At 45.9% G+C, this 13,046-nt stretch overlaps 1 protein-coding gene across 2 annotated transcripts in view; it reads right to left on the bottom strand.

Moving 5' to 3' along the window:
• abca2 (ATP-binding cassette, sub-family A (ABC1), member 2) overlaps nucleotides 1–13,046 on the bottom strand; it is a 508,234-nt gene that overhangs the window by 145,622 nt on the left and 349,566 nt on the right. For both annotated transcript variants that reach the window (XM_080212375.1, XM_080212373.1), the window contains exons 14-16: nucleotides 10,234–10,407; nucleotides 7,900–8,002; nucleotides 4,617–4,731 (exon numbers count right to left, since the gene is read on the bottom strand). In XM_080212375.1, the coding sequence (XP_080068501.1) occupies nucleotides 4,617–4,731; nucleotides 7,900–8,002; nucleotides 10,234–10,407 (392 nt within the window). The remainder of the gene's footprint in view (nucleotides 1–4,616; nucleotides 4,732–7,899; nucleotides 8,003–10,233; nucleotides 10,408–13,046) is intronic.

A 13,046-nucleotide genomic window follows, 5' to 3' on the forward strand; every position in this document is an offset into this window, starting at 1 on the left:
AGCCCCTCATAATTCTGTAAACCCTCTATCAGGTGCCCCCTCGTCCTCCAACGCTCCAATAAAAACAATCCAAGTTTTGTTCAACCTTTCCTCATAATCCATATCCTCCAAACCAGGCAGCCTCCTGGTAAATCTCTTCTGCACCCTTTCCAATGTTTCAACATCTTTTCAGTAGCGTGGCAACCAGAATTGTACGCAATACTCCAAATGGGGCCTAACCAAAGTCTTATACAGCTACAACATGATTTTCCAATTCCTATACTCAACACCCTGACCAATGAAGGCCAGCATACCATATTCCTTCTTGATCACCTTGCCCATCTGAGTTGCCATCTTCAGGGAACTGTGGATCTGCATGCCAAGATCCCTTTGCATGCTAAATATTTCTAAGGGCTCTGCCATTTACTGTATACTTTCCTTCTGCAGTAGACCTTGCAAATCCCTTCACCTCACATATGCCATTTTTCGACCCAGGACTCCAGCTGATTTACACCCTGCTGTATCCTCTGACAATCCTCCTCACTATCTGCTCCTCCTCCAATTTTTGTATTGCCTACAAATTTACTAATCAGACCATCTATATTTTTTTCCAAATCATTTGTATCACAAACAACAGAACGCCCAGCACTGATCCTTGTGGGACACCACTTGTCACAAACCTCCAATTAGAAAAGTACCCTTCCACTGCTACTCTCTGTTTACTATGCCCAAGCAAGTTTTGTATCCATCTTACCAGCTCACCTTGGATGGCATATGACTTCACCTTCTCTATCAGCCTGCCATGAGGAACCTAATCGAAGGCTTTACTAAAGTCCATGTATACAACATCGACTGCCCTGCCCTGGTCAATTTTCTTTGTCACTTCCTCAAAGAACTCAATCAAGTTTGTGATACACGATCTCCCCTTCACAAAACCATGCTGCCTATCATTAATAAGCCTATTCTCTTCCAGATGTGAGTACATCCTGTCCCTCAGAACCTCTCCAATAATTTCCCCACCATTGATGTAAGGCTCACAGGCCTGTAATTTCCAAGATTGTTCCTTTGTTTAAGAAGGGCAGAAGAGACAAAGTTAGTTACTCTCCAATCCTCTGGTACCTCACCTGTGACTAAAGAGGTTACAAAGATTTTGGCCAAGGTCTCAGCAATTTCTTCCCTCGCCTCGCTCAGTATTCTGGAATAGACTCCATCTGGCCCTGGGGACTTGTCCACTTTAATGTTTTTCAAAAGCTCCAATACCTCCTCCCTTATTATCCCAGCACGCTGAGCTTCCTGTGACAGGAGTACAGTGCAAGGAGAAATAAGCTAATCACCATTGTGGCTCTGAATAGGCCACTTCCTGATACATTACACAGTTCAGGGAACTGGTATATCCACTCTCTTAGCTGAGAATGAACAAAAGTACAAGAATAGAGAGCAAGAAACAAAAACTGAACCAAAAAACAGTCCAGTATTTCTCCACATTCTGTGACTGTGTTTAGCCTAGGCAAACATTTTCCTGAAAATCGCTTTAAGACACACCTTTAAATTTGTTCAGTCAAATTATCCCACCTATTAAGGAAAACTGATTGATACGAATGGCAGGTGAAATTCCTGTTAATTCTATTGACACAATTTTGCACTGTTAATAATTATTGTATGAAATGATTATGTAAGGGTTTTCAAAAATCACTAGTTTCTAATGACAATTTAATTCTCATTTCCATTTTAAGCAGGCAAAACAACCTAGTGCAACAATCGTCTCAGAGTCATAGAGCAATAGTGCACAGAGACAGGCCCTTTGGCCCAACCAGTCCGTACTGACCACGGTGCCCTCCCAGCTAGTCCCAATTGCCCACGGTTGGCCCATATTCCTCTAATCCTTGCGCATCCATGTACTTATCCAAATGCTTTTTAAGTGCTGCTATAATGAAGAACTTGTCCCTCAGGCCCCTTTTAAATCTTTCCCCTCTCACCTTTAACCCTATGCCCTCTAGTTTTCAATTCCCTTTCCCTGGGAAAAAGACAATGAATGACATTGCACAGTCTTCACCATTTCAAAGGTTGGGTGAGTACAGGAACGTGCAGCGTCACTCCATTCTCCCATACAGATGGCTTCCAGGCCACATCCACATTACCAGGACAGCAACATCACTATTTGGCAACTGCTGGGACTGGGAACTGATATGAGAATGATATAAATTGGTGCTTTTTGTCTACAAACAAAATACTGTTTCTTCCAGCTGTCGCCCTGTTTTTTACTTCAAGCATTAGTTTTTAGTGAGTTAAATAAATAATATTGTTTTCAATATTACAATGGATGATCAGAAGCTTTTTCCCAGCGTGGAAGAGGCAATTACTAGGGGGCATAGGTTTAAGATGCGAGGGGCAAGGTTTGAAGGAGATGTACGAGACAAGTTTTTTTTACACAGAGGGTGGTGAGTGCCTGGAATTCACTGCTCGGGGAGGTAGTGGAAGCAGATATGATAATGATTTTCAAGGGACATCTTGACAAATATATGAATAGAATGCGAATAGGGGGATATGGTCCCCGGAAAGGTAGGGAGTTTCAGTTCAGATGAGCAGCATGGTCGGTGCAGGCTTGGAGGGCTGAAGGGCCTGTTCTTGTGCTGTCATTTTCTTTGTTCTTTGTAATGAAGCATGCATTGCTGATTGCCTGGGTCTTTTTTTCCTTTAGTAATGGCTTTGTTAACAGTAAACAGAAATTACATTTAGGAATAAAACATTAATTTTTGCAGCTGCCGTTCTGTAATTGTTTTAACTTCAAGGACTCGATTTTAAGAAATAAATGAAATAAACATGATGACTCTTGGCATTCCAATATAAAAAAATCATGTCACTTCTGCTGTAACTGTGTCTGTGCTTTTGCACCATTTCCTATTTCTTTTTGTCTTGCTGCAAAGAGAGACACGTCACAGAAGTTTTTTTGTCTCGCACTCATCAGGACAAACACAAGAATGCCAAATTTCAAACAATCTCAATTTATACCACAGGAGATAAGGGTGCTGATGGTTAGCAAGTTGACTCTGATTGGCCTAGGCATTGCCAAGGAGAAAGCAATGGGGAACCATAGGGCAATTCAATAAACTCTTGAACATATTCTTTTAATTTGCAAAGAATGGGGCCCTGCATGTAGATGTCTGCCAATTCCAGCAAATGTAGGTAAGTTGTGGTAAGAACTCAACTCACCATCTTAACTTGGTTTGGTTAGTGTAGCTATTAGCACACTCAGAATTCTTCAGTCAGTGCTTCCAATTGTGGAATCACATCTAACAGTTGACATTTTGTTTTGGGTTTTGCAAGCATGGGCTGGTTGAGTACAGTCTACATGCTGCCTCTTAAGAGCAACCAAAGGAACACACTGTTCGATTCGATCAGCCAATCGATGGGATGTATGGCCTACTTATCTGGCTTCACACTGGCACTGTGATTCAGACACTGCGTTGCTCAATTGTGCATAGAATCCTATTTTAAAAAATGTTGCCGCAGGATATTTTACTTCCATCTGAGAGGGTAAATGGGGTCCCGGTTTAACATTTGATCTGCAAGCTGGTTTGTGCAACAATACAGGATCTCTAAGTACTCCACTGGAGTGTCAGCTTAAGTTTTATGCTTAATTCAATGGATTGAGATTTGAACACATTGGGTGAAATTTTCTCAAAAAAATTCCAAGTGTAAAACGTGCAAGAAAACAGGAGGGTTTCTCGCCGGTTTTTTCAGCTAGGTAAATCACGAGGTGGGATTTTATGGCCTCATTCATCCTGAAACTGTAAAATCCTGCCCAAGGTTAAGAGACTTTCCATGCTCTGCCCCCTCCTGCTCCGATTACCAGGGGGAAGGGATGGTAAAATTCCAGCCATGGTCATTTACAGCACTCTGTGCAACACAGAGGCCATAATGTGATTCTCAGCAGTAGAGAGGGGTGGGATCTTAGCATGCCTCAGCCTTCGGGCACAGAACATGAGAAGAAAACACATCAAGATCCCTGTGAGGTTCCTCGCTGCAACCTCCATGGGAAAGAGTCAGATTTGCATCTGGTAGATTATCAAGTAGTTAGGAATCAGGGATGATTGCCTGGAGTGCTAGGGCTCTGAGGCTAAGTATCTTGGCGTCAGGATCACAGATCCTCTTCCAGCCGAGCGCCCTTTCATCATTAAAGTGACAAATATTCGAGTTAGATCAACACACACTGCATTTGCAGTTTTTTGTATTACGGAATTGATCCAGCATCAAACTCTCGCTGTTGGTGAATGGACTTAGTAACTAACACCCCTGAAACAGGACAATGTAGTAGGCCAGCTGAAGTTACTTGCGTCACGTTGGCTTCTTCGGATCTGACAGAAAAGATCCAAAGCCAGAAGGGGCCTCAAATGTCCGAACACGACTGTTTCTTCGCACGGGTAATCCAACCGCCCTATTACTGTGCAGACTCAAAACAGTCAAGGACGATGACAACTCGAGCGATTTAATCTGGGTTGCACCAGGGGTTAGTCACCACCGTGCCACATGTGTACAGATGTGATGGATCACACAGTAAATGTCTTACCACAGAAGGGATCTCAGCTGCATTAAGGTACACCTGAAAAGATCTTCCCCGACCCCCTGTCAAAGCTCACCTCTTTCAGTCTGTGCTCTTTCTCTGCAACGATGTGTTGAATCATCATGGCCACAGAATACACCCAGGATATGACCATGCAGAGCGGCATCATGTGTTCAATCACAAACAGGAAGCTGAAAAGAAAAAGGAGGGGAGATATTTCTGTTTATGTAACCTATATTTTTTAATGGTGACTTACTTTCAATAACGATGTACAGTAAAGGTCCATCTTCAACTAATATTTGTCCCATTGTACCTACCAATATGTAGAAGCAACAAGAGATGCCCTAAATCTGACATAGGGGCCAGGTGGAGCCCCATCAGGGCAGCCCCTCAAAACACTCCCATCTCTGGAGAGCTTGCCGGGCGGCACAGTGGTTAGCACTGCTGCCTCACAAGGCCAGGGACCCGGGTTCGATTCCCGGCTTGAGTCACTGTCTGTGTGGAGCCTGCACGTTCTCCCCGTGTCTGCGTGGGTTTCCTCCGGGTGCTCCAGTTTTCTCCCACAGTGTGAAAGATGTGCGGTTATACACATTGGCCACGTTAAATTCTCCCTCAGTGCACCCGAACAGGTGCTGGACTGTGGCGACTAGGGGATTTTCACAGTGACTTCATTGCGGTGTTAATGTAAGCCCACTTGTGACAGTAATACATAAACTGGAAGACTTTCCCAGGGCAGGTGGAGAACTGGTTCGGCTGCCCGCTCCACAGAGACGGGCAAACAATTAAGATCATGATGACTCTAATTGTGGTTGGTTTTGTGGCCTCACCAGCTTTCTGCCACCGCAGATCAGGCTCCCCAGCATGTGGGATAAATGCCATCCCGATGGAGAAAATCTCCTTGCAGCGGGCTGGGAGCACAGAGTTGGGAGTTCCATGCCCCAGTGGTGAGGACAAGGCCATGAAAGGCCAATCTAATAGATAGATTTCCCCTTCATCCCTATGCGTCCGACCAGCCTGGATCCTGATCATTTGCTTACTGCTGTGCAGGCCAGCCAGAGGCTGTCCAGGTGCTCACCTGGTCCCTGAACAGGCTCACAGCACACACCTCGACCTGCCACTGAGGCTCTGGAGCTGCCGGCTCTCTGATTAGGCCAGTAGCACTGGGGACCCACCCACTGTCCTTAAGTGGATGGTAGACTAGCAGGGGGCCACCTCTAGGCGGAAACATTGTGAGCAAGTGCGGTCTCGGGACCCCCATTTGGATCTGATGCTGGCGTTCTGAAGCTCACTGGAAAATCTGGTTCTTGAGCTGCAGCAGTGAGTAATGAATCTAATTACTGTTCATGACTACAGCTCTGTCTTCATTGAGAACACAACGGTATTGCCCGTGCCCTTCTCCAATGATCATCTTAAATGAAAGCTCTTCTTTTACTCTACACTGCGCACTGTGAACAATGCGATATTTTGATTTCTGGGCAAAGGCTGTTCTGTTCTCTTATCCGAATGACGACAAAGGTCTCATTATGAGTAGCACTTGGACTCATCGCATGTTGGTACAGCTTCCAGAGACGGTTCTCAAATTATCCCCAAGGCCCCACCGAGCTATCCAGATTGTGTTGTTGGATGGTGTCTCTGAGTCTAAGGGAAACCCATGCATAACATGGGGTTCACGAGTTTGATTCCGGCCCTCTCTAGTGGCTGGGAAAAGGGCTTTCACATTAGGGGCGCAAAATTAACTGGTTGCGAGCGGAAACAATGCCTTCCTTCAATGTTCCCATCAGATGACACCTATGGAAGCAACTCATTTACTTGGGCCCGGGATCGTTAAACGTAACGGTAGCGGCGCCATGGCACGGTGGTTAGCACTGCTGCCTCAAAGCGTCAGGGACACGGGTTCGATTCCGGTCTCGGGTCACTGTCCATGTGAAGGTAGCACGTTCTCCCTGTGTCTGCGTGGGTTTCCTTCGAGTGCTCCGGTTTCCTCCCACACTCCAAAGGTTAGGTGGATGGGCCGTGCTAAATTGCCCCCAAGTGTCAGGGTGATTAGCAAGGTAAATATGCAGGGTTATGGAAATATGATCTGGGTCGGAGTGTAGTCAGTGCAGACTTGATGGGCTGAATGGCCTCCTACTGCACTGTAGGAATTCTATGAACTGTGCCACTAGGTTTAAGTTATGATGCCTACTATAGCAAATTACATTAAATACATTTCTGCTTCTGATCCTTGTTTAATTTTAGCCCACAAACACTTTAATCCGTGGTAAACAACATTACCTTTCAGCAGAAGCATCATTAGGTATACCCAGAAAGGTCAACCTGGTGAAGCTACACAACAGGATAACTCACCAAAGAGTAGAGAACCATATGATACACGGTGATCCCAGAACCAACAGGTCAGATCTGAGCTCTGCAGACCTGCCACATCCATTCATGAATGATAGCGCACAATTTAACAGCTAGCAGGAGGACGTACCTAATTATCCACCATCTACAATGGTGGGGGAGCCCAACAGCTTAATGCAAAAGATAAGGCTGAAAAATTTGCAACTAGCAAATGGATGATCCATTGCGGCCTCCTCCTGAGGTCCCTGGCATCACAGATGCCAGTCTTCAGCCAAGTCAGGATGGTGTATGGCTTTGGAGGGGAACTTCCGGGTGGTGCTGTTTGCCTGTGTCTGCTGCCTTGGTCTTTCTAGGTAGTGGGCTGGGAAGGTGCTGTCGCAGGAGCCTTAGTGAGTTCCTGCAGTGCATCTTGTGGATAGTACACACTGCTGCTACTGTGCGGCAGTGGTTGAGGAATTGAACGTTTGTTGGGCAGGGTGCCAATCAAGCGAGCAGCTTTGTCCTGGATGGTATCAAGCTTCTTGAGTGTTGTTGGAGTTGCACCCATCCAGACAAGAGGACAGCATTCGATCACACTCTTGACTTGTGGAGGATGGGTTTTAAGGAGTCAGGAGGTGAGTTACTCGCTGCACAATTCCCACCCTCTGACCTGCTCTTGTAGCCACAGTATTTACGTGGCTAGTCCGGTTCCGTTTCTGGTCAACGGAAAACCAGGGATGTTGATAGTGGGGGATTCAGTGATGGTAATGTCACTGAATGCCAAGGGATGGTGATTGGATTCTCTCTGGTTGGAGATGGTCATTGCGTGGCACTTGTGTGGCATGAATGTTAATTGCAAATATAAGCAAGTAGACCTTACGCAAGAACACTTATCCATCTGGTTCCCATTTCCCTTCTTCATTCACCTATGCAACCTAACCGTGGATCTGACATAGTCCTGCATTGTACCAGTCTTAGTCAGTTGATTTCATGTTACTTCCCCTCCTCCTGTCTTGCTGGACCGGCCCAATACTCACTCGTCCCGGGTGTAGCAGGGGTAGGGAAACATCTGGACATAGTTTCCAGGCTCCACCACATCATGGCCCACAAACGTATTAATGATGGCCCGCTCCATCATATCTAAAGAGGAAGAGACAGGTAATTGATCATAGCATGTTACATCTGAAGAAACCTTCCAAAACAAATGTAATTGTGAGTTTGTTGTGACCTTAATAAGGAGCGACCTACGTCCAGAATTTGTTCCTGGAAAACTCCATTGAATCAAATACTTCTGCTGTCAAAGCATTCCCCAGTGATGGTGACAGAGGTTGAGCTTAATTCCAACTAAATTAGTTTGTTAAGATGAAGAAGTCAATAATCCCTGAAATCTTGATTCTGTTTCTCCCCAAAGATGCTGCCTGACCTCACAGTGGCACAGTGTTTAGCACTGCTGCCTCACAACACCAGGGAACCAGTTTTGATTGCCAGCTTGGGTCACTGTCTGTGTGGAGTTTGCACGTTCTCCCCATGTCTGTATGGGTTTCTTCCGGGTGCTCAAGTTTGCTCCCACAGTCCAAAGATGTGCGAGTTAGGTGCATTGGCCACGCTAGTATCCTGGGATGTGTAGATTAGAGGGATTAGCGGGGTAATTATGTAGGATTGAAGGGAAAGAGCCTGGGTGGGATTGTTGTCGGTGCAGACTTGATGGGCCAAGTGGCCTCCTTCTGCACTGTAGGGATTTTGTGATTCCATTTATGGTTCTACAATCATTTTTTCTCTGCAGATTAAAGAAGCTCATTCCTACAACAACCAGGTGGAATGCTCTGGTATATCCATCGCGGAGGCATCAGCAATGCCAGACTGTAGTGACTAGGGGATTTTCACTGTAACTTCATTACAGTGTTAATGTAAGCCTACTTGTGGCAATAATAAAAATGAACTATAAATAAACATTTCCCATTTTTATTTAAGGACAGTCCTGTTCCCCAATTGCACCAAGATGTCTCAATGGGTAAGGACACCATTCCTTTGGCGATTTTGAGCCATACAATCCAGAAAGATTACAGGCACTGCTCACGGTCCCCCTTACTCAAGGTGCCAGCCTCTTGGAATGAGTGCTACATGAGGATTCAGTGTCTGGGGCGCAGTATCGTGTAAGGATGTGGTTTGATGGAACAAAATCAAAATCAGGTGGCACAGTGGTTAACACTGCTGCCTCACAGCCCCCGGGTTCAACTACTCCAGCCTTGAGTGACAGTCTGTGTGGCGTCTGTACATTCTCCCCGTGTCTGCATGAGTTTCCTCCGGGTGCTCCAGTTTCCTCCCACATTCTAAAGATATGCAGGTTAGATTGATTGGCCATGCTAAATTACCCCTTATTATCAGAGGGATTAGCAGGGTAAACACGTGGGGTTCATGAGAGCCTGGGTAAGATTGTCGTTGGTGCAGGTTCGATGGGCCGAATGGACTTCTCCTGCACTGTTTGGATTCTAGGATTCTACTCTGTGATTCAAATCAGCCACGATCCCTACATCTGCTGGAAAGTACAATTACATGAACATTGTGAAAGGGCCCCTCAATCATTCCAAACCAACTCCTCCTGAAGTTAGGGCAATCTATCCAAACCTAAATATCATCATCAAATACACTGAGAGGGGTGGCACTGTGCTGCCTGGAGAGGGAGAACAGCATAAACAGGCAGGGAATGGGGGAAAACTCAGCAGGCATTGCAGCCTCTGTGGAGAGGGAAATGATTTGTTTCACATTTCGGTCATAGATACTTCCAACAAAAAAAAGTAAAGTTTATTCATTAGTGTCACAAGTAGGCTTACATTAACACTTCAATGAAGTCATTGTGAAAATCTCCGAGTCGCCATACTCTGGTGCCTGTTTGGGTACACCAAGGGAGAATTTAGCATGGCCAATGCACCTAACCAGCACGTCTTTCGGAATATGGGAGAAAACCAGAGCACCCGGAGGAAACCCAAGCAGACACGAGAAGAATGTGCAGAATCCAGACAGACAGTGACCCAAGCTGGGAATCAAACCCGGGTCCCTGGCACTGTGAGGCAGCAGTGCTAACCACTGTGCCACCATACCACCCCTACTGTAAACAATGACCCAAAGCCAGGACTTAAAGGTGAAAACGAAGGAATGGATCTGGAAACACAGCCATAAGAGAAGTAGACTGACTTCCAAAGTATTTAAATGGAAACCAGCTGAGGGCTGAATAGCCAAGGTGATACTGATCTGAGACAATAGGAGGCCCCTTTCCATCCAATGTGCGTGGCCCCCGTACACCCACCGCGCGGCCCCCACTCACCCACTGTGCAGGCCCCTACGCACCCACCACGCGGCCCCTACGCACCCACCTTGTATCCACACAAATCCGTACAGGAAATAGAATCTTCCTCCAGTGTTCGGCCCAGGTCTCCAGTAGGCTCTGCGGATCTCGTTGGTTTTCTCCGTAAAGCTGGAGTTTTGACGGATCTTCAGCATGACATGAGGGGGCAACGTGCCGTCCTCCTTCGTCTGAAATATCACACCTTTGGGACAAAATAAACACACGCATTCAGAAGGTTTCACATGTTCGTACTTCAGATATAAAATAGAGTCGCTGGCCTGGATTGTCATCAACGCAGGATTATTCGACAGCCCGTTAGAAATGACAGGTGGGACCTGACCTGGGATTCCCAACCCCTTTTCTGGGGATTTCCAGGAGTGGCTTGAAAGGCTGTGAGCTGGTTCGGGTCCAATGCCCACACCCTAAACTCCTGAGCTGACCTGCTCCATCATGGGGATTGGCATGTCGTACTCCTTACAATTTTCATGGCACTGGACAAGTTTTAAAGGACTCGTGGTTCACAGTCCCTCACAGGAGTCAAGAAACATAGTCTGCATAAGGAGGTCATTTTAAGGATAAGTTCAAAACATTTCCCTCATTGCTCCGATGCCTTGGTGTGCACTTCTACCACTGATGACCCCTCATAACTGCCAGTGCCAAGGTAGGAAACCCTCTCCACACCTCACATATTTTTGTGCCTCTGTCTCAAGCTATTACCATGCTCTCCATGCCCCCCAAAAACGGTATGGAAGCAATGAACTTCATAGTGATTGGAAGTATAAAAGAAAGCTTTAAGAAAAACATCTTTCACAAATAACTTCCTATTTCTTAAACAAAATTCCTTTTTAAATACAGTGCAATGAATCATTCGGGGGTGGGGGGAGGGGGCACAAGGGACCATGGTGGGTGGCATGCCTTATCTTAGCATGGGGACATGAGGGCAATAGTGGTTAGATAGGGGCCCTCCCTTGGCATTGAGAGGCATGTTGGACCATAGGGATTTTTTTTTTGGGGGGGGGGCATACCTTGGCTTGGAGGGCAGGTGGCATAACAGGGGGGGAAATAGGTGAGCCTTATCTTGGCATTGATGGAATGAGAGACCAGTGGCTGGTGACGTGAGTTTGCATGAATGAGGCATGGGGAAAGTCTGAGTGTAAGAGAGAGACAGGGGGTGTGTGTGTGTGTGTGCACGCACGCATGGGGGAAAGGGATGGATAGGGGAAGGGGAGGAGGGAAGAGGCAAGGAGGTACTGTTTTTACTCTAACTCAGTCCAAAATTGTACAGCACCAAAGCGAGCCTTTTAAATAGGACACCTCTGCAGCCCACAGGCTGACTCTGACCTCTTTCCTGGGTCGGTTGCCCTGACTCCAGCTCCCCCCACCCCTCCAGCAATGAGGATCTCCCGGGGGCAGACAGGCTCCTGACTCCCGCCACCCATCTCGTTGAGAAAAATCTAGACCAGAGTTTCTTCTGCTAAATGAAAGCTGCATTGGGTCACAGGTCCATGGAGTTAAAAATACATATTTTGAAATGAAAGCTATTCCACTGAAAGCATTGTACAATTTTCCGGATGGTTTATTTATTAACTTCACCCGAGGCAGGGATGATAAAGTTTAAGTCCTGATTTTAATTGGTGCTCAGTTGCCCGATGGTGCTGCGTACCATTGCTCCTCTGACAAGTGATTTAATGACCAAGGCTGATGAGAAATAGACCTCAGCTCCCACTTTAATTGTTCTGAAATATTTACTGTGGAACTCGTGTGTGCAATTGCTTAGTAATGATCGTTGGCACCAATTTCTCCATCATTTAATTAAACGTTTCTCTGGAGTTGGCAGACACTAAAAAGTGCGCTAAAATCCAGAGAACAAAAAGCAAATATAAATAGAAAGAAGATTATTTGGAGGGCAGTTTGCTTCTGGCCCCATTTGACAATTACTTATCTGGAGAGCAATCAGCTAGGTAAATGCACTTTGTAGAAGTGATACTAAGTCCAATTCAGAATTTACATTCTGCCCGCTCCATTTATTTTATCCGCAAAGATTGTAGGTAACTTTTTTCCCTTTGCCTAATGGTGTCTACCCCATCTGCCATTCTTGTTAGTTTGATTTGATTTATATTGTCATGTTCATTGACATAGTGAGAAGTATTGTTTCATCTGCGATATACAGACAAAATCATACCGTTCATAGAGTACATATGGGAGAAAGAAAGGAGAAGGTGCAGAATGTGGTCTTATAGTCATAGCTAGGGTGTAGCGAAAGATCAACCTAAGAAAAGGTAGGCCCACTTAGAAGTCTGACGGCAGCAAGGAAGAAACTATTCTTGACTCGGTTGGTACGTGACTTCAGAATTTTGTAATTTTTTTCCCCTAACAAAGGAAGGTGGAAGACAGTACGCCCGTGATGTGTGAGGTCCTTGATTATGCTGGCTGGTTTTCTGAGGCAGTGGGAAGTATAGACAGAGTCAGTGAATGGAGGCTGGTTTGCATGGTGGGCTGGGCTTCGTTCACAATTCTTTGTAGCTTCTTGCGCTCTTGCACAGAGCAGGAGCTATACAAAGCTGTGGTACATTCAGAAAGGATGCTTTGTATGGGGCATCTGTAAAAGTTGGAGAGATGCCCACAGTGGGCATGCCAAATTTTCTTATCTTCCTGAGAAAGAGGAGGTGTTGATGGGCTTACTTAACAATAGCGTCGATGTAGAGGGATCAGACAGGTTGTTGGTGATCTGGACACCTGGAAACTTGAAGCTCTCAACCATTTCCAATTCATCCTCATTGTTTCGAGAGGGGCATGTCCTCCATTACACTTCCTGAAGTCGATGACTATCTCCTTCATAGC

Source organism: Carcharhinus amblyrhynchos, chromosome 25 (genome assembly GCF_965287045.1).
Source record: "Carcharhinus amblyrhynchos chromosome 25, sCarAmb.v2.hapA, whole genome shotgun sequence".
Taxonomy (NCBI): Eukaryota; Metazoa; Chordata; class Chondrichthyes; order Carcharhiniformes; family Carcharhinidae; genus Carcharhinus; species Carcharhinus amblyrhynchos.